The sequence below is a fragment of the Python bivittatus genome, unplaced genomic scaffold (genome assembly GCF_059951505.1).
Source record: "Python bivittatus isolate LINGU-HERP-01145 unplaced genomic scaffold, Pbiv_v1 ctg000700_np1212, whole genome shotgun sequence".
Taxonomy (NCBI): domain Eukaryota; kingdom Metazoa; phylum Chordata; class Lepidosauria; order Squamata; family Pythonidae; genus Python; species Python bivittatus.
Window position 1 is genome coordinate 50,413,744 of NW_028277098.1, and position 26,948 is coordinate 50,440,691.

The 26,948-nt window shown below is 36.9% G+C and overlaps 1 protein-coding gene across 4 annotated transcripts; it reads right to left on the reverse strand.

The window, feature by feature from the left end:
* Positions 1-132: 132 nt before the first annotated feature.
* ARMH1 (armadillo like helical domain containing 1) lies at positions 133-26,922 on the reverse strand. 4 transcript variants are annotated; one of them, XR_015798396.1, is made up of 12 exons: positions 18,649-19,423; positions 17,417-17,638; positions 17,025-17,093; positions 16,152-16,318; positions 13,979-14,175; positions 10,131-10,215; positions 7,400-7,522; positions 6,209-6,281; positions 4,688-4,817; positions 3,893-3,970; positions 1,626-1,736; positions 133-1,148 (listed from the first exon to the last, which is right to left on the reverse strand). XR_015798396.1 is itself a non-coding variant. In XM_088153609.1 (12 exons), exons 3-12 carry the CDS (start codon positions 18,713-18,715, stop codon positions 1,078-1,080), a joined length of 993 nt encoding a protein of 330 aa, XP_088009735.1. In that variant the 5' UTR covers positions 18,716-18,740; positions 19,431-19,798; positions 26,749-26,922; the 3' UTR covers positions 133-1,077. The 4 variants fall into 4 exon arrangements, 3 of the variants coding, with proteins under 3 accessions (XP_088009735.1, XP_007443970.1, XP_088009736.1); XM_088153609.1 differs by lacking the exons at positions 17,025-17,093; positions 17,417-17,638 and adding exons at positions 19,431-19,798; positions 26,749-26,922 and having other exon boundaries at positions 1,626-1,740; positions 13,979-14,194; positions 16,284-16,318; positions 18,649-18,740; XM_007443908.4 differs by having other exon boundaries at positions 1,626-1,740.
* Positions 26,923-26,948: the final 26 nt, after the last annotated feature.

The window sequence follows — 26,948 nt, forward strand, 5'->3', positions numbered from 1 at the left end:
AAGGTCATCCATTGCTCTAAATATAAATTTCTGGAAATGGATAGCCCTGGATATGTGCAGTTAGTCACACTTAAAATCAAAGGATTTAGGATAACAGCCTTTATTAAACGACAGTTTTGCTTTCTAAAAAGCTTGTTTGCTACTGAATAATAAATAAATAATCTTTATATTTAATAATGAATGCTGCTAGAAAAGGATGGTTCATGTTTTCAATTCTTTTCAGGCCAAATAAATGATCTTTATAAAGTTTTCTGAGGAAAAACTACTCACATCTATAATGAATTTTTGAGATGCTTACTTTCAGAGTAGACAGTAGGCTGTCTTCCAGGTTTATTGAATTGTAACTACTACAATCTCATGCTAGCTAGGATAATGAAAACTAATTCAAAACATTTAGAAGTCAACAGATTGCTCTACCTGTTCTGCATTAAGGTTTGTCTTAGCAGACACTCCTTAGCAGACACGCAGTTGGAAACATTGTGTCCTTGGTCATACAGAGTATAAGAGAATTTGGCAGAAGGTAGTATTCATTTAAATATTTAAGCAAAAAATTAATTTGAAGGTAAATATAACCTTGAAATACAGATTAAATGCAACAATTCAGTGCAATTTTATTTAACACAGATATTCTGTTTCCTCTTTAGAGTCTAGGGTAGTTGTACAAGGAATTATTCCACATTAATATAACAAACTTATGATGTGAGTTAGGGTTGGGCTACGAAGCTGGCAAAAAAATTATCCAATTTTTTGTTCCTTATGCTTTCCTGAGCCTTATGCCTTCCAGTGGTGTTGAACCATAACTACTTGTTGGGAGATTATGGGATTTGTAGTTCAGTACAATCTGTGTACTACTACAACAGGTGAGAAAACTAGTCAAATAATTTTGGAAATAGTGAAAATAGGAATCACCTGTCCCAGTGTCTCAAAAGCCATATAGTGTGTACTGCAGTTATGTAGTCCTCTATCTGTTGTTCATAGAGACGCACAAAAAGACTTTGAAAAAGGTACATTATGCAAGGGGTACAGAGAAATGGAGAGAAGATGAAAATCAGCAATCAACCTAATACTTGAATGAAATTAAGCAAGTGGCTCAGAAGATACTTCACTATCTTCAGTGTGCCATTCCTCTTCAGGGCTTGATTCTGTCTCTAAGTTGGGGGGAAAAAGCAGTTTCAGTTCAAGAAAAGCAATTTAATTTTGAATCTATTACTGAAGCAATGGACTGATTTTAAGTGTGTATGCATATGCATATCTACGTATACACATGAACACTACTCAGCACAGATCACATAGATTTGTGCTGCACAAATTAATCAAATGATTATAAACCAGTTTGTTTTGCAATGAAGTTACAACACGGTGATGTGACTAAACCATTTTGGGTTGTCAGCTGGTATTTCCCTCTACAGATTTTACATGAACATATATTTCAAAAAGTAAATATAAAAATACTGCTTTTTATATTTTTATTGCTTTGTGGATTTGCTTGACTAATCTGAGCAGTTTCTGAATTTAGCTGTGAATTGTTAAACACTTTTCTAATTCTGCACCAAAAGAAATTTTCAATTCCATATATATCCATGTTTCTTATTATAGACTTTTGACCATAATTGCAAAAAGCATACCTGTTAAAGCCATTTTTCCTTTAGCCAAAAAATCTGCTGGAATACTGACTATATTGGTAGCCAGGATATCAGCCTGCACAGCATCCATATTCAAGTACAAATTTGTAGAATCTTGCTGGGAAAAGAAAAAGGTTCAGCATTTTAATTTGAAAAAGTGAAGACCACAAATTACATTTCCAGACAGGTCTTTCATTATCTGCCTGTCTCAAAGCCATTCAAACTGAATTCTCTTTACGCACACACCTTTCCTAACTTGAATCCCATGATGATTGTTTATAGGACAAATTACTGGAAACAAAGGGCAAGTTCATACAACTGCATCAATTGATTTCACTTTGATACATGGGCAAGCATATGAAACATTTTCAATGGAAAGTTAACATAGATCTTACTGTAATTACTATGCTGCGGTTTAATTAGACATGAACATGCATATGTGAATCAGATTAATGTCCTGGTCCTTAAACTTGGATTTTGACTGCCTCAATCTTTTGATTGTGTTGGGTATGCCAACTGTAACTAATGAAGTAGGAAACAATCTGTTTTTCATGTGCCTACTCAGTCTCTTGTCACCTTTCAATTACATTCCACACACCAGAAGAATACTGGGGAATAAAGTAATGTAAATTGCTTAGCCAATTTTGCAATCATTACTGGCCTTTGTTTTGAGTCCAGTTAAAGCCATCTTTGGGACCTATAGTTTCCCAGCATCTGAGGTGCAAAAGATTTTCCACTCCTGATCTTGACAATGGTAGATTTTAGCTATCTTCCCTAGATAATTAACTTGCCCTTTAATCTTAATCTAAGGTATGCTATGTGTTCTATTCATGCATAATTGGTAGTAATCCAGAAGATCTTATCTCTGGTTTCTCAACATTTCTATAGGCTTTTTTTTTTTTTGGAAATGACTATAAAATGACAAGGGTCACTTAATATGGCACAATTATGCACAGGCATGGTTTACAGGTTTACAGATGTGCCCTTTGTCCTTTTAAGCAGTCAGTTCCTTTTTGAAAGTGCTATTAATACAAATAAAAACTGTGGGTCAAATGTGATCTCCCCCCATTATTGAATTATTTTGAAAAGGAAATTCTAAAGACTTTTGAAAGTGAAAATATACCAAGCAAACAAGTTCAATTATATCAAAATATATACCAAAATTGCAAAAGATAACCCAAGTGCTAATATGGTTAATGGGAAGAGTTTAAAGAAGCTATATGGCAAGAATTCTGTGAACAGAAGAAAATTCACCCATAAGCAGGACAGAACTGCAAACAAAATTATGAATGAATATTGGAGCATGCACATGTTGGAAAATAATGTCATTACAAGCAAATGGACAATGAAATCATCTGTATCCAGGAGATCTGACTGAGGCAGAAGATAGAAACCAACCACTATTTATGTATGTATGTATGTATGTATGTATGTCTGCCTGCCTGCCTGCCTGCCTGCCTGCCTGCCTGCCTGCCTGCATACCAGAGTTTTAAGCCTCTTCCTCCCACTCTTTTTGGTCAATGGCCTTCTGCCTATTTTTTTCCTAGCCCTGAGACTGAACTGCCCCTGTTCCATGTTTATCCAATAGCTATGGCTTAGCAGCACTGGTTTATGCCTTGCCAGCTTCAAGTTCGTACATTTCTTTAAATCTAGGAACCATTACTACTGTGGGGCAATCATGCCAAACAAAATAGAAACTAATCAGATTTAGGGACTGTTTAAAGATAACTAGTGGAGGAAAGGGGAGATGTAATAATGTTTACATTTAACTTTACAAGTCTCAGTCTCCTGAAGGTCATTTGGAAAGATGGGAGTAGAAAGTTAGAAAAAAAGCTCAGTTTTTATTTTAATAAAACATGCTTTCCAATATCATCTCTTAAATCTCTCTGTATATGTACCTTTATAATGTATATTTTAAAAATTACTATATTTGTTAGTGGTAGAATTAATTTTATAAATGAATATTAAGCTATTTTCACTGTAGTTAGCAATATAAACAACAGAAACGTATTTTTAAGGAAATGAATGTAATTATTTTAAAGTTATATATAGCACCTGAATTTTATTAAATGTTTATATATATATTTTTTTGGCGGTGGTAGTGTTTGTTTAGTCTTTTTCCATGAGTGACATACGCAGCAGCTATTAAAGTATGTTCTAAAAATGCATTTTGATTTGAATCCTTTTTACTGCCCTTGAAATATAAAACTTGGTACTTAAATCTGAAAAACCCATCAGGCAAGCACTGTATAGAAGACAGTAACACATACCACGAATAGCTGGAACAATTTTTCTCCCATGGCCCTCCGTACGTAGTTCTCAATCACTATGAACGTCTGTACAAAATACTGCAAGGAAACACTAGTCAAGCTACAAGAAAAAGCATTACAGTTTTGCAAAGCATTTGAAAGGGATGCTTTACAAAGTGTGTTACAAAGCATCCTCTGCCTGAAGTGATAAAAGAGCTGTCTTCTGGAAAGCTACCTGGTTGTCTGCATGGGTATGTACTGTATGTATATGGACAGGAAACCCTTCTGCTTGGTCTACTGGTGATGCAAAGCGAGTGTGCTTGCGCAGGCAGCCAATGGCAGCCTTTGAAAAAATCTAGCAACCCTTCATGCAACTACTTCAAGGAAAGATGCTTCAGTTGTACTAAATCACTTTGTGAAATGCCCCTTTCAAATTATTTGCTCAGTTAAAACATAAAACAGGGTTTCTTATGCAGGTTTAGTTAGTATTCTGTTTTTCTCTTCATTGTGCTCGTTCTAGAGTGAAGAGGGAGATGAAGGGAGCTTAATTCACTATCAGTAGCACCTTCAAAAGAAAAGCTCTCTAGGAATGTCATTCTGCCATCATGTACATCTTTATTTAAATAAGGAAACAATCACTTTTCTTCTACATAAACATGTTCCATATCCATCCCCTACTCCTGCCATAGCTTGATCTTGCTTCCATTGAGTTCAATTACCATAATTCCAACTGCATATGCAAATTCTTAATTTCAGTTACAGAAATGTCAAGAATAAGCTACCCCCAGTTATCTCCTAGTTCCCACTGGCACTTGCCTCTAATGTGATGCTGGCCTGTCTCTGACAGTTAGTGTGGTCTTTGTTGCCCATGGCACACATAAGGCCATGTACCACATTCAAGAAGATCAGCTCCTCGGCCACTTCTCTGGACTCCTGGGCCAGAATTCTGGGAGGGGAATATTGAATTAGTATGCTGGGAATGGAGACGGATGGAGCTATCTGCAGAAGAAATAACCTAATAATTTACAACTGAAATGCTAACTCAGAATGGTTTGGTAAGGTCTGAATGCATGGTTGGTGTTTCAGTTCAACACTGTAGACACCCAGCTTTTTATGAAGTAAGAATTCAAGTAGTGCAGGCTATATGTGGCCTACCACCAGCACCCATTTTTGCTGCACCCAGAACAAGTGGGACTGAAATATTTTTGTCTCTCTCTTTTTGAATGGGTGTTTAAAGAGCCAAAGGAGTGCTTTCATTCTCTACAAAATCTATTTTGCTCCTTAAATCCACACAAATTCCACAGAACATTAAACAAATAAATACACCAGATTTTCTTTGGTAATTTTCCTCATCCATTTGCTATTTCACCTGTAACAACAACAGCAACAACAATAACCACCAGTTTTAAAAAACCAGTGATGGAATGACAACAACAACATAGTTTAAATACCATTGCATCCTTTCCTGATGAAGTAAAAAGCTGCAATTTATTGGACACAATTTTGCTTCTACCAAATATCTATCCAAATAATAAAATTATTTTAAAAAATAATAAAGAAAGAAAAAGAAAATGTGCTCCCTCCACTTTGAAGTGTGGCCTTCAGGATACCCCTTCAGGATACCAGACAAAGCCTGATATGGCCCTTGAGCCAACAGACATTGTGTGCTCTACTATAAAGCATGTCTTCTGTTGCATAATTTAAATGATGTAGGAACATCTAAATCACCTTTTTAAATAATCACTTTGCGTTTCAAAGCTGATAACCTAAACAATTCGATGTGCCTTCTTCAGGATACCAAAAGAGCTCCAGACAAAATAGTAATAAGTACCCAGTAATACTATCCATATTTAATAACATTTCCATTACTCTGAGCCTTCTAAATAATTACTGACCTTTTATTATTAATTTGGAACAAAATAACTTCTAAAAATGTAGGTTCTAATTATTTCAATTATTTAATTATCCCTTCCTTCAGAACTAACTACTGTATCTTTCTCTCTCCTGGAATCATAACAGCATATAACAAATGGAGAGGTGCAAAGATTTAAATATATCCACCCCATTAAACAGTATTTGTCTCTTCCCCAATTCCTTTATAACTGTGATAAAAATCTTAATTATATAGTACTGCAGGAATAATGGTATCCTCCATTACACCAAGCAGGAATACACGTAAAACTACTTTTCCCTTTAAGAAGCATTTGAAGAGGGTGTGTATAATACTTGTTCTGGTTTGCCTATGCACGTGGTGGTTCTTTGTATCTCCTCTCTGCTGCACAGAGGAGTTATTTCAAATGTTTAGATAGCTAGTTCCAGTAACTAAGTATTTCTTACCCAATGGTTTTGGCTGCTGCAGCTTGCTGAACATATGCCGGCAAGGATTCCATCAGGTGCAAAGAGCCTGCTTCTGAACAGATGATACAAAATAGGAATCAAATACTGTGTCTCATAACTTTCCCGAAGTTTAGTTTTTGATCTGGGCAGAAGCTGGGCAGAACATTCTGAATCAGACTCCCCAACAAAACCCATTTCCAAACAAATTCTCCATCATTCTAGCAGCAGTGTTTGACTTATCTGGCTTTTTTCCATTTCACAAGGATGTTGGGCTTTTTTTTTTTGACTTTTCAGCAAACAGTGTTGGTGTATGTTTTCCTTTGAAAGACATATGCCTGTCCCCAGTTCTCCCAGCGTACATAACTAAAATCAATGGTGAAGTTTTATAATAATAGGTTCTACCTCCTCAGAGCCGCAGGCTTAGTTTGTGGAAATTTGGAATCTGGTAGACCAATAATAAAAGGTATGAATTTAGTTAGATAACATATATTAAGATGCTTCCTATGATAGCAAAATCTTCCCCTCTTCCCATGTGTCAGATTCAGCCGGCTCGGCCCGGCCCGGCGAAGGCACCACTCAGCTTAGCCTAAGTCAATTTCACCGCCTAGGCGCAAGCAGAGAAAAAGGGGAAGTGAAACTGTGAGCTGATTACGGACAGGCGGTGGTGCTTAACTCAAAACCGCAAGCGGATACTTTGTATCAGCGCGGTTTCCCCTCGGTCGCTGCAAGCAAAGGAAAGTGCAGAGGCTCAGAAGCGAAGCAATCAATAAACAGAACTCCTGGCTTTGCAGGCAAACAGGCAAACCCAACAAAGGCAACAACAACACAACCCATAGAGTGCAATCAGAAAGACAAAAGCACTGGACTGAATCTCCCATTTGGGGGAGGGGGGATTACTGCGGGTAATCTGTAACTAAGCAACGGGTAAAGCGCGGGAACGGGGAAGCTATAAAATACCATGTAAGCTATGCCAAGCCAACCCTGGCTTTGTCTGTACTTACTTACGTTACGCTTGAGTAAACTGCTTTGCTGAACACACGTGTCACGAGAATTTCTCTGAGACGAATGGGGTAAACCTTACACCATGCACTTATAAATATAATTGTATTATTGCAAATACAGCTATAGCTATAAAAGTAGGAACCATCTTCCATACAGACAAATTCAAACAGCACTGTTCGAGAATATTACCTTCCAGGATTCTGGCTTGCATCTTGGCTGTTTCCTGTCTTGATGGCTTTAGTAATACAACCAAGCCTTTTAGCACAGCAGGTCGCACATTATAGGCCATAAGGTCCTTGATCAGTTGAATAGCTACAAGAAGGAAGATATCAAAATTCCTGTTTTGCCACAGGCTAGTTTTAATTAGTATCTCTTACACAATACAGCCTCAGTTTTTCCCATGAACTCTGAGGAATGGAACAGAACCTATTGTACCATTTAGCTGTAGTTCTCTATGGTCTCATTTCATTAGGGGCACTGAAATATATGAAATATACATGGGAGCATTAGAGTATTATAATGAACTATAATGGTGAGAGGAACTACAGAACAGTAAAGATACACTTTATTTGTACTCAACTCTTGGCAACTACTGCTATGTAATTTTCATGTAAGCCTTACAAACTTGGATTGCCAAGTGTCGATTTTTTTTTTTTTACTTTGAAGTAAAACTTTAGCTAATAACCCTGGAGGTAGTCCTTCGTTCAAGTACTGTCTAGGGCTGACTTTGTCCAGCTTGCAAGATCAGCCAAGAATGGCTATGTACTTCGGAAGTCATGTCATTAATCTACAAATCTGTTAGCAGGAAAAAAAGAAAGAACAACCAACTGATCAGTACAAAAGTATCCTCCAAAATGGCATAATCAGTGGGTAGCCCTTGTCAAAATCAATCATATATATATTCATGCCCTGTGTAAAGCAATTAGAATGCAATGTATCTTTAGATTATCTATCTTACTCCTTAAACAAAATTAAATCCTTTTAAAACAAACTCATAAAGTTGTTATAGTTCATATTTGTTTCTTTTAACGGAAGTGTTTATTAAAAGTGAAAGTTATATGCAGTTTAAAAAAAATCAGAGTCTAAAAGTTGACCTTAATAGGAAAATAAATTATGACATCAACCAATGAATCCCCAGCCAGTAACTGGACATGCCCCTATAATGTGCTTCTGTGTTCTGAACCCCTTATTGGAGAAGTCAGCACAGCGGTATAACTAATTGTCTTTTTAAAAAAAAGAGTTAAGGGAGGAAGTCTAAAATTATACTATCAAGCTGCACAGCTGGGTCATACAATCGCATTCATTTTGAAATATAAAGCAAAACAGTGGATGAAAATTGAAACTATACAAGAATTGAGGAAATCTATCTAAAGTAAAATGAAAAATGAATTTTTATAAGTTATTATCCAGATCCAGAGGAAGAGTATGCAGCGCTTATACCAGATATATCTCCTTTTACACTCCTGATGATATATCTGGGCTTTTATGATCAATATAGAATTGGACTAATGAAGATGTGGAAAGATAAGGGAATATACAGAAGAAGAGATTTTTATAAAATCTCCTTAATGTAGAATAAGAGGTAGAACACCAATTAAGATATGCAATACTATGGTTCTTATAGATTCCAATAAACTAATTCTTATGCAGTTACAGGAGAGTAATGGAATTTACAACTGCTCATTAACAAATGTTGAGAAATTGATACTAAATTACCCCTCTCAATCTAAAGGCATGACCTCCAAAATGTGCACGTTATTACTGGAAACAGATACATGAAATCCTTTCCTAAATTTGAAAGAAACTTGGGAGATTGACCTGGGAAAACATCTGGATAACACATGGCAAGTGTTGTAGAGATCTGGGAGATTTCTGTCAGCTTCTATGCAGGAATTATATTTGAAGATTTTGCACTGATGGCATTTAAACCCCATAAGAGTTGAATAAATATATCATAATTATCCAACAAAACGTTGGAGGGGTTATAAACAGAAGGGAACATTCTTCACCATTGGTGGATATATGAAAAAATATCAGACTTTTGGAAAAAGATTTTTGATGAATAACTAAACAAAGAAATTTTTACCAAAATTAGATTTATTGCATATATTAAATTGAGAGAACATGGGTTAAACAGTAAGAACCCTATCACATTGTTATATTTGGCAGCTAAATTGTTAATCCCTCAGCACTGGAAACATTTGGATAATTTATCAATTGAAAAATGTCATAGTAAAATTTGGTCCATAGCTCTATGCAAAAAAGTACCAGATAAAATTCATACATTGAAGAAACAAGATGGTGAGCCACTATTCTACAGGATCTGGAGGGATTGTATTTGTTTTATAAAAAATAGTAAGTCTTATTCTCTCAACTCACTGGATATGTGGAAATTGTAACATGATCTGTAACAAGACTAGACAATTTTGTTGATGAACTTGTAGAGTGTCATCAACTTTATGAAATGTATTTAAATAATTAAAATTTAAAAATAGAGATTAGTAATATCACAACATTTGTCTTCCTATGAAGGCAGTCATTTTGCTTATTTGCATATTAATCTCAGAGATCACTTGGCTTTGTTGCCACCCAATCACTAAAACTAGACAAACATGATCTATGCCCATATGGTTTGATTACCTTGGCAGCAAGGTTAATTATTATGATGGGAAGTATAGGCAAAACATCTCCAATGAGTCAGGTAAGGAAAATTTGATTGTTATTTATATAAGACTTCATGCTGTATGTAACATTTGTTTTACACACAGTCTTAGTTTCAAAACTGTTCCCCTCCCTCCGCCTCTGCTTTAGAATTGTAAGGCTTACTCACTACTTCATTTATTTAAACTCTGATTTTAAATTTCTGGTAAATTTATTTTCTTAACATAACAGTTGAAGAGAGGAAAAAGCAGAGTCTTACCTTCATATTGTACCTCCAAATTCAGAGAACGAAGCACACTCAGCACAGAATCAACAATGCTTGGATGGGCTTTTCCCACAATTGACTGGCAAATTAAAGAAATAACAGGGGAACATTATTCCCTGAATTGGATTATATAAATAATAGGCCCATCTTAGAACGCTCGAGTTCAAAATTAATTTGGAAAATACACATCAGATGCATGTAGATACAAATTATTTAGATTCAGCATGTTCTGGTAGACAATACTTTGACTAGGACAGCTAAATTCCTTTTCAGCCACAGATTACCTATTTGCCCTTGAACAATTATGAACTTTGCTTTTAGTATTAATTTTATTTATTTATTTATTCCATTTCACAACTCATATTCATGACTCTGGGCAGCTTCCAATTAAAACATAAACAATGCCAAAAAGTCAAAAAATAAAACAACCATACAAACAACACAAAACATTAAAACAAAACAATTAAAAACCATGTAATACAATTACCAGGAGATGATGTATTATAAACTGCAAGGGGGAAAACTTGTTTTGAAAACAGTAATATTCAAAACATGTAAATGTATAATGGCAGATGGGTGCCACTGGCTGAAGTTACCTTTGCATATATATATCATTAAAAGCATGCATATAAAATACTTTAAGAATGAGGCACATTAAAGAAATATGCCTGAGAAATAAATACCTCTGGCAAAGAACTCTTAAATAGGTATTAAAGCAGAGCATAAATTTCAAGAAATATGCACAATGGCCTGGTTTTAAAATACTTCACATGTCCAATAAAGAACACTAAAGTAGAATTTTCCCAGATATGGAGTACTCTCATAATGCTGCAAGTTGCCAGAAGGCAGAGTTACATTTTATCTTTATTAAAATTATGTCATTCTTTAGATGAATGATAATAACTGGCTGAAGACCATCCAGTGGCTATTAGTTGAGCAGTCATTTGAACCCATGATTTGTTAAAATTAATTTTACTTAGGATATGAAAAGCAAATCTTGGTTGAGGAGCTAACAACATCCTGGCATTCTTTCTTTTAATTATCACATTTTTTGCTGGGTAAGATATTGAGGCAACATTTAGTAAGAGCATTTTACTGTCATCCCTGTTTCAAATAATATAATTATTTCTCACTAGCACACCACATTAGTCAATCCATGCTCTACAAATGAAGCACATATCGCTATGACCGTGCAGTGGCCCTAATTATTTTTATTAGACAAGTTGTTGACTTGTTTCAGATATGAAAATTAATTCCATTCAATGCAGATTTCAAAGAGGGATATATACTGGGCTGGTATAGCATAAATAAATAGTTGTATAAAGACTTAAAGACTAACATTTATTATGGCAGCCTTTCATGTAGGAGACCAACTTTGTTGGAAACATACAATGTTTTCCTAAGTTGATAGGTAGGCATATGTGTTTGTGCGTGTATGTGCATATTCACACAAAACATACACATACTGGAATAAAGAATGGTAGAATGATGAACAGCAAGGCCAGAAGGAACTGCAATATAAAAGATTACAGCCAATGAGAATTGTGCAAAAGCCTACAGTAAATGTATGCAACACTGTTAACTAGTCACTATAAGAATTAGGTTTTTAGCCTGTTGTCACAGTAGGGGCATAGGCAAATGGGGGTGGGGAGGAAAAAGACAAGATGATGACCACAGTGATGCAGTTCTGGCCACCAATTTGACTTTTTTGCCCCCTTCCCCACAGAACTCCCTGTGTCACAGCTTGTATTTTTCTATTATATTTTCTTTCTGAGATTACTCCCCCAACCCTTCCACCAAGTGCTATGCCTACCAAGTTGGGATGACGTTTTACGCATCAGGGAAACAAATTCTGGTTTACTGAAGCTTATGTATAATAAATTCATTACCCTTTTGTGGTTAGATGACATCTTTTTAATTTTTTGCAATGAATTCTAAATATATTAAAGAGTGTTTTTAAAATATTGCACTGAAATTATATGCCTATCCTTACATGCTGTGGAATATGGATGTAGTTGTCCTGGCATGAGTCAGCGAATAGAGTGAGAAAAAGGGAAAAGCAGCTCAATTCTGGCCTTGAAGGGCAGCTGTGCTGTCACAAGGGTTGATGAGCTGACCTGGCTGCAGGGGGGAGATGTAGAAGCAGCAGTCCCATTGGTCCAGCCTGGTATATAGGTATTGGGGATTAGAGCCCTGGGAGGACACCTACCTCTTGCTGGGGAGCATGTTGCTGGTCTGACTAAAAGTTGGAGAGAGAAGGAGAGAAGAGAAGGAGAGGAGAGAAAGAGAGGAGAGAAAAAGTCTGTGCAAAATGGAGTGGTTGGAGAGAAAATTTGAAATGAAGTTATGTGCAGAGCAGTTGGGGGTTCCTGATTGGGAAGGGAGAAGAAAGGTCCATGGGTGGCTTCCCTGGAAGAAAGGAAGACCAAGAGAGATGACATCTTCACTCAAGACAAGAAGAGGATTGTTGATTGTTGGTAAAGCCCTGGTCTCTGGGGAATAACTGTGCAGAAGACCCTGACAGAGGTTGTTCCCCTAATGGAGAAGCAGTAGGTGTTTGGCTGAGCAGATCCAGGAGAAAGTCAAGCCGTGCTAAGCACACTACAGTAAATCCAGCCCATTCCTTTCTTTTTACTCTCTCTTGATAAGGCCAGAAATGAGGGAGGGAGACAGAGTGAAACGGGGATAAGCAGGAAAGCTACAGGGGGATAGACTCTGGGAAGGAAACTTAGGAGCAAACCTGAGACCAGATTATGTTGTATACACCTGTTGTAAATACCTGCTGTAAATAACATCACTGTATTTAGTAAAAGCATAAAAGCCTCCACTGTCTTGTTTTTCTGTGTCAATTGCCACCCTTGCATAGCGAAATATACCTCCAGTTCAAAAAGAAGCCAGTCACACTGTGACACATGCTAAAATTAAAACTGATTCTAAAATACAGTGGTACCTCGGGATACGAACGCCTCTACTAACGAACTTTTCGGGTTACGACCAGCTCCGGCCGCAAAAATTTACCTCGATGTGCGAACTCCCCCTCGGGGTACGGTCATTTTTCCGCCCTGACACGTGGTCCGCGGCCATTTTTGCGCCCTTGACATGTGGTCTGCGGCCGTTTTTGCGGTGCACCGCGCCCAGCTATTTTCCCGCCGCGCCACGCCCGGCCGTTTTCCCGCCGCGCCCGGCCGTTTTCCTGCCGTGCCCGGCCGTTTTCACACCGTGCCGCGCCGCGCCATTTTCATGCCGCGCCGCGCCTGGCTGTTTTCGCGCCGCGCCCGGCTGTTTTCCCGCCCCTGATGTGTGGTCCGCGGACACCAGAACGGATTAACGGTAATTACATTGAACCTTATGGGAAAATCTGCTTCGGGGTGCGACCAAATTCGGGCGGAGGGCGGAATGGATTAACCGTATTTACATTGAACCTTATGGGGAAATTTGCCTCGGGGTGCGACCAAATTCGGAGGGTGGAACGGATTAACCGGATTTACATTGAACCCTATGGGGAAATTTCCTTCGGGTTACGACCAACTCGGGATACGCCCAGAGTCACGGATCGGATTAAGTTTGTATCCCGAGGTACCACTGTAATGCCTAAGATAACGAAATGTCATGGTTCAAAGATGTGCAATGCAACTCAGTGTAGCTGTAGAAAGCTTCCTATTTCATTCTCAGTTATGAGCATATGCCTCGACAGTTCCACAGCATTATTACTGTTGGTCACTGCATTTGCAAATCTATCAACCTAACTGATTTAAAGGAAATGAGATTCCACACAATCCATAAAACTGAGGTTGCATACAGTACCTTTATGCATTATCCCACTTCCCATCTATTTTGCTGACCTGTATTGTCCTGAGTGTTTGTAGTGACAGCTGCTGGGCTTTGGGAGAAGTGCACTTTAAAAGAGCAATCAGCCCTTTGTACACCTGATTTTGATATTTGGGGTTGCCATGTCCTAAAGTATCCAGAAGAATCTGCACTTGATCTTGCGTTGCTTCTGACTTGGAAATGGCCAAAAACTCAGCAATTGATCGCACGCCTGTGTAAGAAAAAGCTTTCTGAACAGCCAGGTTAAGAAAAATCTGCTAAGTAAATTGTACCTTTGAATTCATCAGCAATATCAATTAACCAATAAAAACATTTTGTAAAGAATATTGATTATGGCAAATACTGCTGGCAAGAATTCCCTCCATATAGGAAATGGTGAGTATCAAGCAGATTGCAAACAAAATAGGGCCACAAAAGGGTGGGGATGATGGGAGGAGGTATTGATATGCTTTGTGAATCCCAAGATTTGCAGACTGCAATAAATAATTACATCTGCAAAATTGATTGGAAGAGTTGAATAACTTAGTTGGACAACTGGATAAACTTATTTTCTGAGTGAGGATATACCTCAGATGTAATGCTGCAGGTCCAACTTGTAAATCTACACTGGTGATCTAGGATTTGACCCTTGCACTAAATCATCAATATTGTTTTCTCTGCTACTAAGTTTCAAACAGCTCTCCTTTCTGCTAGTTACAAAATACCATAAGATCATGTATAAAGGTCCGAATTCAACTCAGCTAAGGACCAAACTCAGCATAACATTAAATGTGTCATTGTAAGTAATATTAAAAATCAGCAGCTGTGGAATGCAGATAATTTTGAGGATCACATTAGTGGAGAAAAAGGATTTAATCCTCTCCCCCCTCCCCCATCATCCTAAACAAGTTTCAATTTGCACTGGGAAGAATGCTCTCATTGATGCTTCAAATGGGCAAATATCTTTAAATAGTTTTTGTCAATAACTCAATTCTGCAATCCTAATAATGACTGATCTCACCACTATTCAGTTTTTAAAATATGTATATTAAAAACAAATATACTTTTAATGTCAAATTTACCCTAAATGGGACAAATCATATGGTTGTTCATACCCTACATTCTGTTACTGTAGATTATTTCTAGCAATGCCCAAGAACATCTTGAAAAGAATATTGCTTCCCATAAAACTTGTTTATGGGAATCTTGTTTCCCATAAAACTTCATATGACATTATGACTTTATAATGGGAAACAAAACTATATGAAGGTGTTACATCTCAATTAGCTAAAATATGTGTCATATTATACATGTGAATTATCAACAATTATAATATTTGCATATTTGCAAATGCTGCAGACTATATATGTACTGGTTTGCGGGACGCAACTGTTAATTACATCTGGCTTTTTAAGTAGGCCAGTTTCTGAAATTATGCAAGCTGAAGGCTACAATCCTTAGATGTGCAAACTTAATCCAACTAACTCAGTTGGATTTACATTTGAGTTGCACAAACTCTTGTTTGTTTTATATAAAAGAAACTGTTCCTTAGAACAGGAGTCCTTATGCATAGATGCACAATGTTGCTAAACTACATCTTCCAGCATTCTCATAATTGGTTGTACTGGCTGGGATTGTGGGAATTTGTGATTCAGCAATGTCTGGAGTCCACATGTTATGTACCCATGTCTTAGAGAAAAGGATAATCAGAGTTTAAGGAAAATACTGCTATAGGCTATTTGAGTGCATGAAAGGGAAATAAATAAATAAATAAATAAATAAATAAATAAATTCCTCTGAAGATACTTGGAATTAACTTTCCACATGCTAGTAGCTGGAATGCTTTATCCCAACTCTACCCAAGTAAGGAAATTTTGGAAACTTAGTAATTTGCAGCAGTTTCAAAGGGGAATTATGCCTCGACTTACACATGGCTCTAACGTACTGCAATAAAGAAAAAAAAAGCCACAATACCCTGTTATAGGAAATCATTCTTGTGAAGACCAAAGACTTCCAGCTTTTTAAAATCAGTGTAAATTGGATCAGTGAAATGATTATTCATCATTCTGCTGAATTACAGAAAGGAAGCACTATTTTCTTTCAATTAAATTCACAGAGACTGAAAAGATGATTAGATGTGTGAGAAAATAATAATCCTGAGACCCCTAAACTGCTTCTCTTAAACAGTACATGTTGAAATAAACCTACCATAGCTTTCACAAATAAGCTCTTTGAATTTCCTGCCAGAATTTGCCACTAACTGAAGAAGTTTTACAGACTCCCTTTTGTCTTCCTCTTTCAGTTGCTTCAGCCCAAGTATTTCCAATAGTGTGAGGATACCACCAATTTCCAGGAATTCAAGAAGATATCGCTGGCTGCAAAAATTTGGAGAAGAAAACAAAAGGCTTTATGGAGTTGTGTGAATGTCTATGTCTACATATAGAACATTATTTAACATTACTTCACTTACTCAACAGATGTTTGTTGATGCTTTCTCACTAAACTGTCATTGTCCTCATTGTTTTCCTTTTTGTGATGACATACATGTTAGCAATAATTTTATTACAGAAAATTGGAACTGGCTGTTTCAATTTGACATTTAGCAATTTGCATCCCATCCAGACAAACTGAAGGAGGATGTTTCAGATTTCATCAAAATGCTTCCAGTGGTTATTTCTGGAATTGCTTCAATCCTTGATATGCAGCTATGTTGCATGATTTCAAATCTGATAAAATTTGCTACTGTATCATAAAGTATTATATTACATTTCTCCAGTTTGGGATAGGCTAAGGTTATTCAGTCAGTGTATTCTTGATACTACCAAAGAATATTTAAAACAGCAACTATCTTTTATTTTCAAGAACTTGTAAATAAGTGAATGTCTTCAGGAAGTAGAGTACAAAAAAGAGAAATTCATTAAGCAAGAAAAATACGGAACCATCATCAGCAGTAGAACTTCCTATATATCTTTTAATAATGCAAGGAGAGTATATTGAAGACCATTCCCTCTTTCTACAATATAGAAGGCTAAAAAATGTAAGGTTCTTCCAACTCTCCTGAAAATAATACAATTTACTCACCCACTTGCAGCTGAAAGAAAGATGCCAATTGATTTTAACTGTTGTTCTAGGCATGTTCCATACATATAGCTATTGTGACTTTGTTAAGGCTTTTATTTAAATAAATTCTGCTGAATAAACCTTAGCTGAATTTATTTTCTTCCTGCCCTCTCTGCTCTTTTTAGAGCCATTTACAAAAATTCTGCATCTGGGCTTAACAAGTTCTATTTATGCTATAATAAATGTGTTAGCTTTTAAGATACCACAAAACAGGCTGTCTATTTTGCCATGATAGACTACAATTCTGCTTATTTGGGCAATAAAATATATAGCCCATCCTGCTAATTTCAACACTGTTTCAGATTCATAGTACTTCCTTGTTCTACCTGAATATCAATTCTCGAAATGGATACGTCAACCGGAGCCAAGCAGTTATACGAGCCAAAAACAAACTGGCTCCCTGAGAGAATTCTATCTCCAGTTCTGGACCTGTCTTGCCTTGATTGGCAAGAATGAAATTTTCAAGAATATGTTTTCTAGTAACTTTGCCAGCACCATCCCATTCCTGTAGGAAAGTTATTAATCTACTGATTGCTGCTTGCTCCTTTATAGAAGTCATGACTTGTATGGTCTTTCTAGTCAGAAAATAAAGAGAGTTTTAAGAGTTTATTAGATCAATATTTACAACCTCAGAGAATACTCAGTCATTCTATCTAGTTTGATGACTTACGAGGTCTTCCAAGTTTCACTATACGCAGCTTTACAAAATAATTACATACTTGCAAATTTTTGAAAGAATTTGTTCACACATTTTTATATTTGATAACTTTATTCCAGATATGCAACCCCATTCTACTGCAGCAACTCTAAAACATTTCTTTGAATCCATTTTCCAGGGCTCTTTAATTAAGATAGCTCTTAGCCATCTTCTTAGGTATTTCAAAACTATAATCAGGTTCCCATTAGTATGAACTTTCAAAACTTGTATAACTAAATCAAGATTATGTTAGTTAATATATTAAAACTATTTTAAAAAATCATATATGTCAGAATTGCATGTTTCTATATCCATCTGTGTGTGTATGTGCGCGCGTGTGCGTGTATATGTATAAATATACACACACACACACACACACAGATGCATATAGAAACATGCAATTGTGGCATATATGATTTTTTAAAATAGTGTTAATATATTAAGTAACATAATATGTTATATATATAAACACAAAAAATATATTATAGTTTTAATATATTAAGTAACATAATATGTTATATATATAAACACAAAAATATAATAAATCTAACCTGTTTCAATCAAAGAGAACTGCAACTTTAATTATATGGAATCCTAGATCACCATTTTTATAAAATGACTATAGAAAGATCTGAATCAAACAACCAAACAATAAATCATGAAAGGATATTTTATAAAATGAAGCAATTACAGGTACTGTAGGTAATGAATATGTAATCTATAAATCTATAAATCTGTAATCTATAAATCTGTAACTGATGTGTGTACTTGCCCATTATGGTTTAGTGTAAACTGGGGTACTATAGCTCATTCAACAAATCATGGATAAAAAACCTAGCTTAGTATTATGTGTGTTGTAATGAAAGATTCTATGATCAATATACGCACATGAATTCAGCTGAAAAGCTTCATGAAACAGGATCATAACCTTTTCTGTGTCACCATTTAAAGTCATCTTCCTTCATACCTGATAAAAACATCTGCCAATAAGAAAATTATTCTTATGTGAATGAGTTTAGTCACTGTCAAGCTTGTTGAAAAGTTCACATTCTTTTTGATAAGTAAGACAAAGATCACATTAAGCTCTAAATTAGCTAACTTTCCCAGATTAGCTTTCCCAATCTGCCTAGTGAAGAATACTAATTCTTCCTTAATTGCAGCCAATGTATTACCTCAATTTTGACATGTTCTCAGATAGTCTTAAAATCTGACAAATTATTGGGATGAATCCTCTGGTTCAGGCTTTTGAATGGAATGAAAACTACCATATTATTTTTTCTGATATTTAACAGAGATAGTTCAAGACTAGAGTCCAAGCCTACTTTCAATTACATAGATCTAGATTTACCAGCTAATATCCTGATTCAGTAAGTTGGCAGATTTTGACATGTGGTGAAGTGGTTCAGAATGGTTAATTAAAATAGATCTGAAACAAACTCCCTATACAGCCATTTTGGCAGTAATATCATTATTTCTTCATTAACCTCCTTTAGTAAAGATTATACACAGCTCCAGTTTCTTTATACTTTCCTTTTATTTTATATCTTAATATTTTCATAAAATTTGTAGCATTTATTTCAATCCCCTTCAAACCAGAATATATTTTTTCTAATTTAGATTAGAATCACCAAACTATGTATTTATGTTCCACACATGGGACAAAAACTCACATTTGATTCATACACAGGAATTTTCCCCTTCATGGATCACTGCCTTGTCGTGGCGAAGGGGCTTGCGTAACTCAGTGAAGCCATGAGCTATACCGTGCAGGGCACCCAAGACGGACAGGTCATGACAGAGAGTTCTTACAAAATGTGGTCCACTGGAGAAGGAAATGGCAACCCACTCCAGTATCCTTGCCAAGAAAACCCCATGGACAATGTTAAAAGGCTAAAAGATATGACGCCGGAAGATGAGCCCCTCAGGTCAGAAGGTGTCCAATATGCTACTGGGGAAGAGCAGAGGGCAATTCCAAGTAGCTCCAGAAAGAGTGAAGCGGCTGGGCCAAAGCCGAAATGACGTTCAGCTGTGGATGTATCTGGAAGTGAAAAGAAGGTCCGATGCTGTAAAGAACAATATTTTATAGGTACCTGGAATGTAAGATCTATGAACCAAGGCAAGCTGGATGTGGTCAAACATGAGATGACAAGATTGAATGTCGACATCTTGGGAATCAGCTAATTGAAATGGATGGGAATGGGTGAATTTAATTCGGGTGACCATTATATCTACTACTGTGGCCAAGAAACCCTTAGAAGAAATGGAGTTGCACTCATAGTCAATAAGAGAGTGGGAAAGGCAGTAATGGGATACAACCTCAAAAACGACAGAATGATCTCAGTGCGTATCCAAGGCAAGCCATTCAACATCACAGTAATCCAAGTCTATGCCCCAACCACTGATGCCAAAGAAGCTGAAGTTGACCGGTTCTATGAAGACCTACAACACCTTCTAGAACTAGCACCAAAAAAAGATATCCTTTTCATCATAGGGGATTGGAATGCTAAAGTAGGAAGTCAAGGAGTAATCGGAATAACAGGCAAGTTTGGCCTTGGAGTACAAAATGAAGCAGGGCAAAGGCTAATAGAGTTCTGTCAAGAGAACAAGCTAGTCATAGCAAACACGCTTTTCCAACAACACAAGAGACGACTCTACAGATGGACATCACCAGATGGTCAATACTGAAACCAGATTGATTATATACTTTGCAGCCAAAGATGGAGAAGCTTTATACAGACAGCAAAAACAAGACCGGGAGCTGACTGTGGCTCAGATCATGAGCTTCTTACTGCAAAATTTAGGCTTAAATTGAAAAATGTAGGGAAAACCACTAGACCACTCAGGTATGACTTAGATCATATTCCTTGTGAGTACACAGTGAAGGTGATGAATAGATTTAGAGGATTAGATTTGGTAGACAGAGTGCCTGAAGAACTATGGATGGAGGTCTGTAACATTGTACAGGAGGCAGCAACTAAAACCATCCCAAAGAAAAAGAAATGCAAGAAAGCAAAATGGCTGTCTGATGAGGCTTTACAAATAGCTGTGGAAAGAAGGAATGCGAAAAGCAAGGGTGAAAGGGAAAGATATAAGCAACTGAATGCAGATTTCCAGAGAATAGCAAGGAGAGATAAGAAGGCCTTCTTAAATGAACAATGCAAAGAAATCGAGGAAAACAATAGAATGGGGAAGACTAGAGATCTCTTCAAGAAAATTGGAGATATCAAAGGAACGTTTAGTGCAAAGATGGGCAGGATAAAGGACAAAAAAGGCAGGGACCTAACAGAAGCAGAAGAGATTAAGAAGAGGTGGCAAGAATACACAGAAGAACTCTACAAGAAAGATCTTAATGTCCCTGATGTCCATGCTGGTGTGGTCACTGACCTTGAGCCAGACATCCTAGAGAGTGAAGTTAAGTGGGCCTTAGGAAGCATTGCTAACAACAAAGCTAGTGGAGATGACAGCATTCCAGCTGAGTTATTTAAAATACTAAAAGACAATGCTGTTAAAGTGCTGCACTCAATATGCCAGCAAGTTTGGAAAACGCAACAGTGGCCACGGGATTGGAAAAGGTCAGTTTACATTCCAATTCCAAAGAAGGGCAATGCCAAAGATTGCTCAAACTATCACACAATTGCACTCATTTCACATGCTAGCAAGGTTATGATCAAAATCCTACAAGCTAGGCTTCAGCAGTACGTGAACCAAGAACTACCGGATGTACAAGCTGGGTTTCGAAGAGGCAGAGGAACTAGAGATCAAATCGCCAACATTCGCTGGATCATGGAGAAAGCATGAGAGTTCCAGAAAAACATCTACTTCTGCTTCATTGACTATGCAAAAGCCTTTGATTGTGTGGATCACAACAAACTGTGGCAAATTCTTAAAGAGATGGGGGTACCAGACCATCTTACCTGTCTCCTGAGAAATCTGTATGCGGGCCAAGAAGCAACAGAACCGGTCACGGAACAACCGATTGGTTCAAAATAGGGAAAGGAGTATGACAAGGCTGTATACTGTCACCCTGCTTATTTAACCTATATGCAGAGTACATCATGAGAAATGCCAGGCTGGAAGAATCACAAGCCGGAATTAAGATTGCAGGGAGAATCATCAATAACCTCAGATATGCAGACGATACCACCCTAATGGCAGAAAGTGAAGAAGAACTAAAGAGCCTCTTGATGAGGGTGAAAGAGGAGAGTGCGAAAGCTGGCTTGAAACTCAACATTAAAAAAACTAAGATCATGGCATCTGGACCCATCAATTCCTGGCAAATAGAAGGGGTAGAAATGGAAGCAGTAACTGACTTCATTTATTTGTGCTCCAAGATCACCGCAAACGGAGACTGCAGCCATGAAATTAAAAGACGCTTGCTCCTTGGGAGGAAAGCTATGGCAAACCTAGATGGCATATTAAAAAGCAGAGACGTCACCTTGCCAGCAAAGATCCGCATAGTCAAAGCTATGGTTTTTCCAGTAGTAATGTATGGCTGTGAAAGCTGGACCATAAAGAAGGCTGAGCGCCGAAGAATTGATGCCTTTGAACTGTGGTGCTGGAGAAGACTGGACTGCTAGGAGCTCAAACCAGTCAATCTTAAAGGAAATCAACCCTGATTGCTCATTGGAAGGATTGATAATGAAGCTCAAGATCAGATACTTTGGTCACCTAATGCGAAGAGAGGACTCTTTGGAAAAGACCCTGATGCTGGGAAAGATTGAAGGCAAAAGGAGAAGAGGACGGCAGAGGATGAGATGGTTAGATAGCATCACTGAAGCAATGAGCATGAAACTGAGCAAACTCCGGGAGGCAGTGAAGGACAGGAAGGCCTGGCGCAATATGGTTCATGGGGTCATGAAGAGTCAGACATGACTTAATGACTGAACAACAACAACAACAGGAATTTTGGGAGTAATAGTTACAGAAACACTATAATTGAGGCAACATTAAACCCATGCAAATATTACAATAATTTGTAACACTATCAAAATTGAATCAGTCCTGAGAAATCCATAGAAATCCATTACAGAATTAGCAAACTGGTCTGTAGGAGCTTTTGTCTTTGGCAGAATATTTGCAGTGGAGGAAAAAAGTTCACAATAAATAAATTTTTCTCACAAAGTTGTGGCTGAAAATTTATTAGCCATAACTAATATTAGTGCTGACAAGGGAGCAGCTGTATCAACTTTTTGGAGCCAAATATAAAACGTGAGTCTCAATCATTTCATTTATAGGACATTTGTGAACTGTTACTTACAACTGATATTTGTATTTGGAAAGAGAGAGCCATATCTTTACTGAGAGAATATCTTTACTGAGCCATACAAGTTTAATTTATAGCTCTATGTGGTGTATCTATGTCCTCAATGTTACTAGTCAGAAGAACTTTACTATCTAAAACAAACCCATATTCATACAGTAGGGATTTTCCTCTTTTCTTGAAAACAAAGTGTTCTGTGACTGCTAAAAAAAAAAGAGAGTAAAGTTATTCAGCATCTTTAATATACAAACCAGTCCAGCCAAAAAGACTCTGCAATGATCCTTTATAAAATTCAGCAGTATCATTCACTATCAAGACACTTATATATTTGTACTTTCCATTATGGAAAATATGTTCAATACAGTGCACAGCAACAGAGCAACTATGAAGAGAAAGGATATTCTCATTTTAGACAGAATGAGAACTGCAGACCATTATTTATGTATGGATTTTACAAGTAACTGACAGATCAATGCAGGTATACAGTTTGTATGTATAACTTTTGGATAGCATACCTTTTTCCTGGTTAATGCTCAAATGCTAAACCTAGACTGTGGAAATCTATATATGGATATGTTTTTCTTTTATAAATTAGAAGTTGAAGATCAGGCAATACAAATCAATCTATAAAATGTATTGATAGGACACCTGCCAACTCTTCTTCAACAATGCTAAAATAATTTAAGAATAATAAATGTATCAATTAAATGAATTTAATCAATTAAAACAAAGCAAAGTTTTGTAACATAACACAGAGTAACACATCTTGGTGAGTTCATAAGATTCTGTTGATGAAACTGGGGTTGCAAAACAATATTTATGGATAAACAATAAACTGATAAAAAAGACTATGCATAGAATCTATTCTAAAGAAATCCATCCCAAACTTAAATGAATAGATCAACCTGACTTGTGGTATAAGAGCTCTGAAAAAAGGTGCCAATTTAACCCTCCATTATTATTGTTAATAATTAATACCACTATTAATATGTAATTAGCTAGAGTCCAACATCCACTTCTTCCATTAGTGGAACTGGAAAGGGGAAGTTAATTCCTCTCTATCTTGCAGCCTTCATGTGCCGTTGTGTCTGCCCTCAGACAGTTAGAGAAAGAGCAGTTTGGAGGGGGGAATGGAATCATTTGAGAATGAGAGATAAGAAATAAAAAGCAAATAAAGTCCTTTGCACAAAACAGATTTCTCCTGATACTATAATGGATTTCACCCACACAATGAATAGTAAACTAAATTGGGAGTAGTATTTTCTGAACAAAATGAGCAAATAATTATAAGTTCAATATGACAATTTTAGCCTTTGGGAACTTCAGTCCAATAGGTTAATAGGTTAATTATTACATATGTCAAGACAGTTTCAATCTGCTAGACTTTCTAAGTGCTAGGGTCCATTTTCTTGTTATTAGATTTGGGTCTTTTAATGACAACCAGCTAGCTGAGAAATATATTGTTCATCTTTACACTTAACAGTCATAATTTGAGAACCTTAGGAAACAGAAATCAGCAATTCTATTAATTTTAATTAGGATGTCTTCCTAGAAACTGCTCTAGCGAATTTAATAAAATGTTATCCTATTTCATAAATCCCTCCATTAACTACATTTTCTAATTTAGCTAGTAAGAAATGAGATACAGGAATTATATCCAGAGTAAGGTAGCAGTAAGCTATTTTCTTCTGCAACTCTCTTTTCATAGCATACTTGCTAGTTATTTTTACATAAATACCATTTTATAGAGAACATTGTGGAACTACACTTTTACACATTTCCAGACTATAACCCGAATGCATTAGATTCCTTTTTCAAAACTTTCTGTATAGTTCTCCAGGTATTATTATATGTAGTTATTTGAATAATGCCCCAAATATTGATACCTGGAGGATGCCCATTTATTCAATATGGCAATTAATATATACATTGTTTTTTGTATTTAGCTGAAATTTGGGATGTATTTTGTCCTACCCAACATACTAAGCTGATTAAAAGAATCAAGTAAGTAAATTCTCTTCTCATTAGTCTCATAATTAAACTTGAAACCTGGTGGTATAACATAATTCTGGAAGGCAAAAATCTCCAAAAACACCACCTTCAGTGGGTGATTAGTATCCCTTTGTTTGCCATCTTCTCATGATTATTGATTTCTGGCAACTGTGCCAAATGATTCAATTGTGTAAGATATAATGCAAAATCCAGAACTGTTAGAACATGTATTAATTGGTCTATCCATAGTATGTTTATTCATTTTTGGCTTCCTGTTTTGTCCAGATAAATAATTTTGCTAGGCCTTTCAATGGTTCAATGGAATCTAAATAATATGAAGTTTTAGGGAATACTGGGTTGTATCTTTTAGCATCCCTCCATCATAAAAAGTTTTGCTGTATTGTAAAATTCCACCAACCCTGAGGTATAATTTAATGAGATGAAGAGAGAGCAGAGAAAAACTATTTATCTCCATGTCTGTTCCGAAAAAAAATCTCTTTAACTCAAGCAGCCTTATAGGGCATAACTGGGTAAAATCCATCTCATTTTAATGTTCCATATGAGAAAAATTATAGCTATTCTGAACATATAGATTTATTTTAATTACATACATAATGAAACAAACATTTCTGTGCTTCAGCTCTTGAAACTTAGTTATAATGTGCAACAGTCTTAAATACTATTGGCAACCACACACTTATTTTAATGCAGTTTACTCTCTAAAAACTAATTGGGTTGTTTTAGATCTTATTTGTTCAAGTTGACTTGGACCTGACCACACAAAAACATTTTAGATAATTGAGCCCAGAAGGCAAGGATTACAGTACATTCTGAGAAATAGCTGAGTACTGCCAGCAAAATAGAGCAATTTAGATTTAACTTTACCACTTTGTATACTAGAATGCTCAGTGAGAACAACAGCAAAAAGCTTCACTGTCAGTGGGGAACAACAACAACAATCCAGTAACAGCCTGACTGCTGGTGACTTCATGGATAGGTTCATGTAATTTTCTTGGCAACAATACATAAGTGCTTTACCTCTGCCTTCTGCCAGACTTTATTTATTTATTTACTGACTTCCCAGTAGTTTGCAACTCTGGAATTTCCTGAAAAGCTTTCCTCCATGACAAATCAAGAGCAGCCCTGCTTAGCATCTTGAGCTATCTATCACTTAGCTGGCTTTCTTGTATGGTAAGAAAAAAGCAACAACTATATTCACAGGCAGGTTTTTGCTAAACCTTGGCTAAAAACTGACCTCTTACTGTCTTCAGTTCTGTGATGAGAATTGTTCCACCATGCAGTTGTTAGGGTCAGAGTAACCCTGTGGATGTGGGTGGGTGTGGCGACAGTAGCAGTGTAAAAACAAAACAAAAAAAACCCTCCTTTTCAAGGGACAAACAGTTGCAACTCCTGTTTTATTTTATTCTGTTTTGCTCCAAGTCGGTTTCTCTTCCTTTGTTTCTTTGTCAGAGGTCAGCTATAAAATGTGAAGTGCAGAATGAAAGTGAAGTCTACAACGTTCACCGCTTAAGGGCTGCCTAGACAGCCCCATAGATCGCTCGGCTTCAGGCTATTTACAAGTATTCACTGCTCTACAGCCCACCCTCCCTTTCCGTCCTGTGCTTTAAGAATCCTTATTTTCGATTATTATCTCGCTTCGCCTTTCCCCACGTACGTCCCGCATACCAGCATCACGTCCCCGGCATATACAAACTGTTTGAGCCTCTGCTCCGCACCTTTCGATCGGGATGCCCTTCGGCAAACGGATCACTAAGCGGCCAACCTCGGCTCTCTTCCTGAGGGGCCGAACGGTGGCTCGGTTGCTAGGGCCGCTAAGTTGCTAAGGAGCGCGCGGGTTACTGGGGAAGCGAGGTGGTAGAATTGTCGCGCGTGCTCGGCCATCCTTCCTGTTTGGGTGGACAAAAAGTAGGAAGGC

Bases quoted from the DNA above. Each gene is read 5' to 3' on its own strand.
- ARMH1 (XM_007443908.4), bottom strand. From the start codon at position 17,622: ATGACTTCTATAAAGGAGCAAGCAGCAATCAGTAGATTAATAACTTTC. The intron at 17,094-17,416 runs GTATCCATTTCG...AAGTCACAATAG, and splicing joins ACTGCTTGGCTCCGGTTGAC to CTATATGTATGGAACATGCC. The intron at 10,216-13,978 runs GTCAGCAAAATA...TTAATTTGCCAG, and splicing joins AAACACTCAGGACAATACAG to TCAATTGTGGGAAAAGCCCA.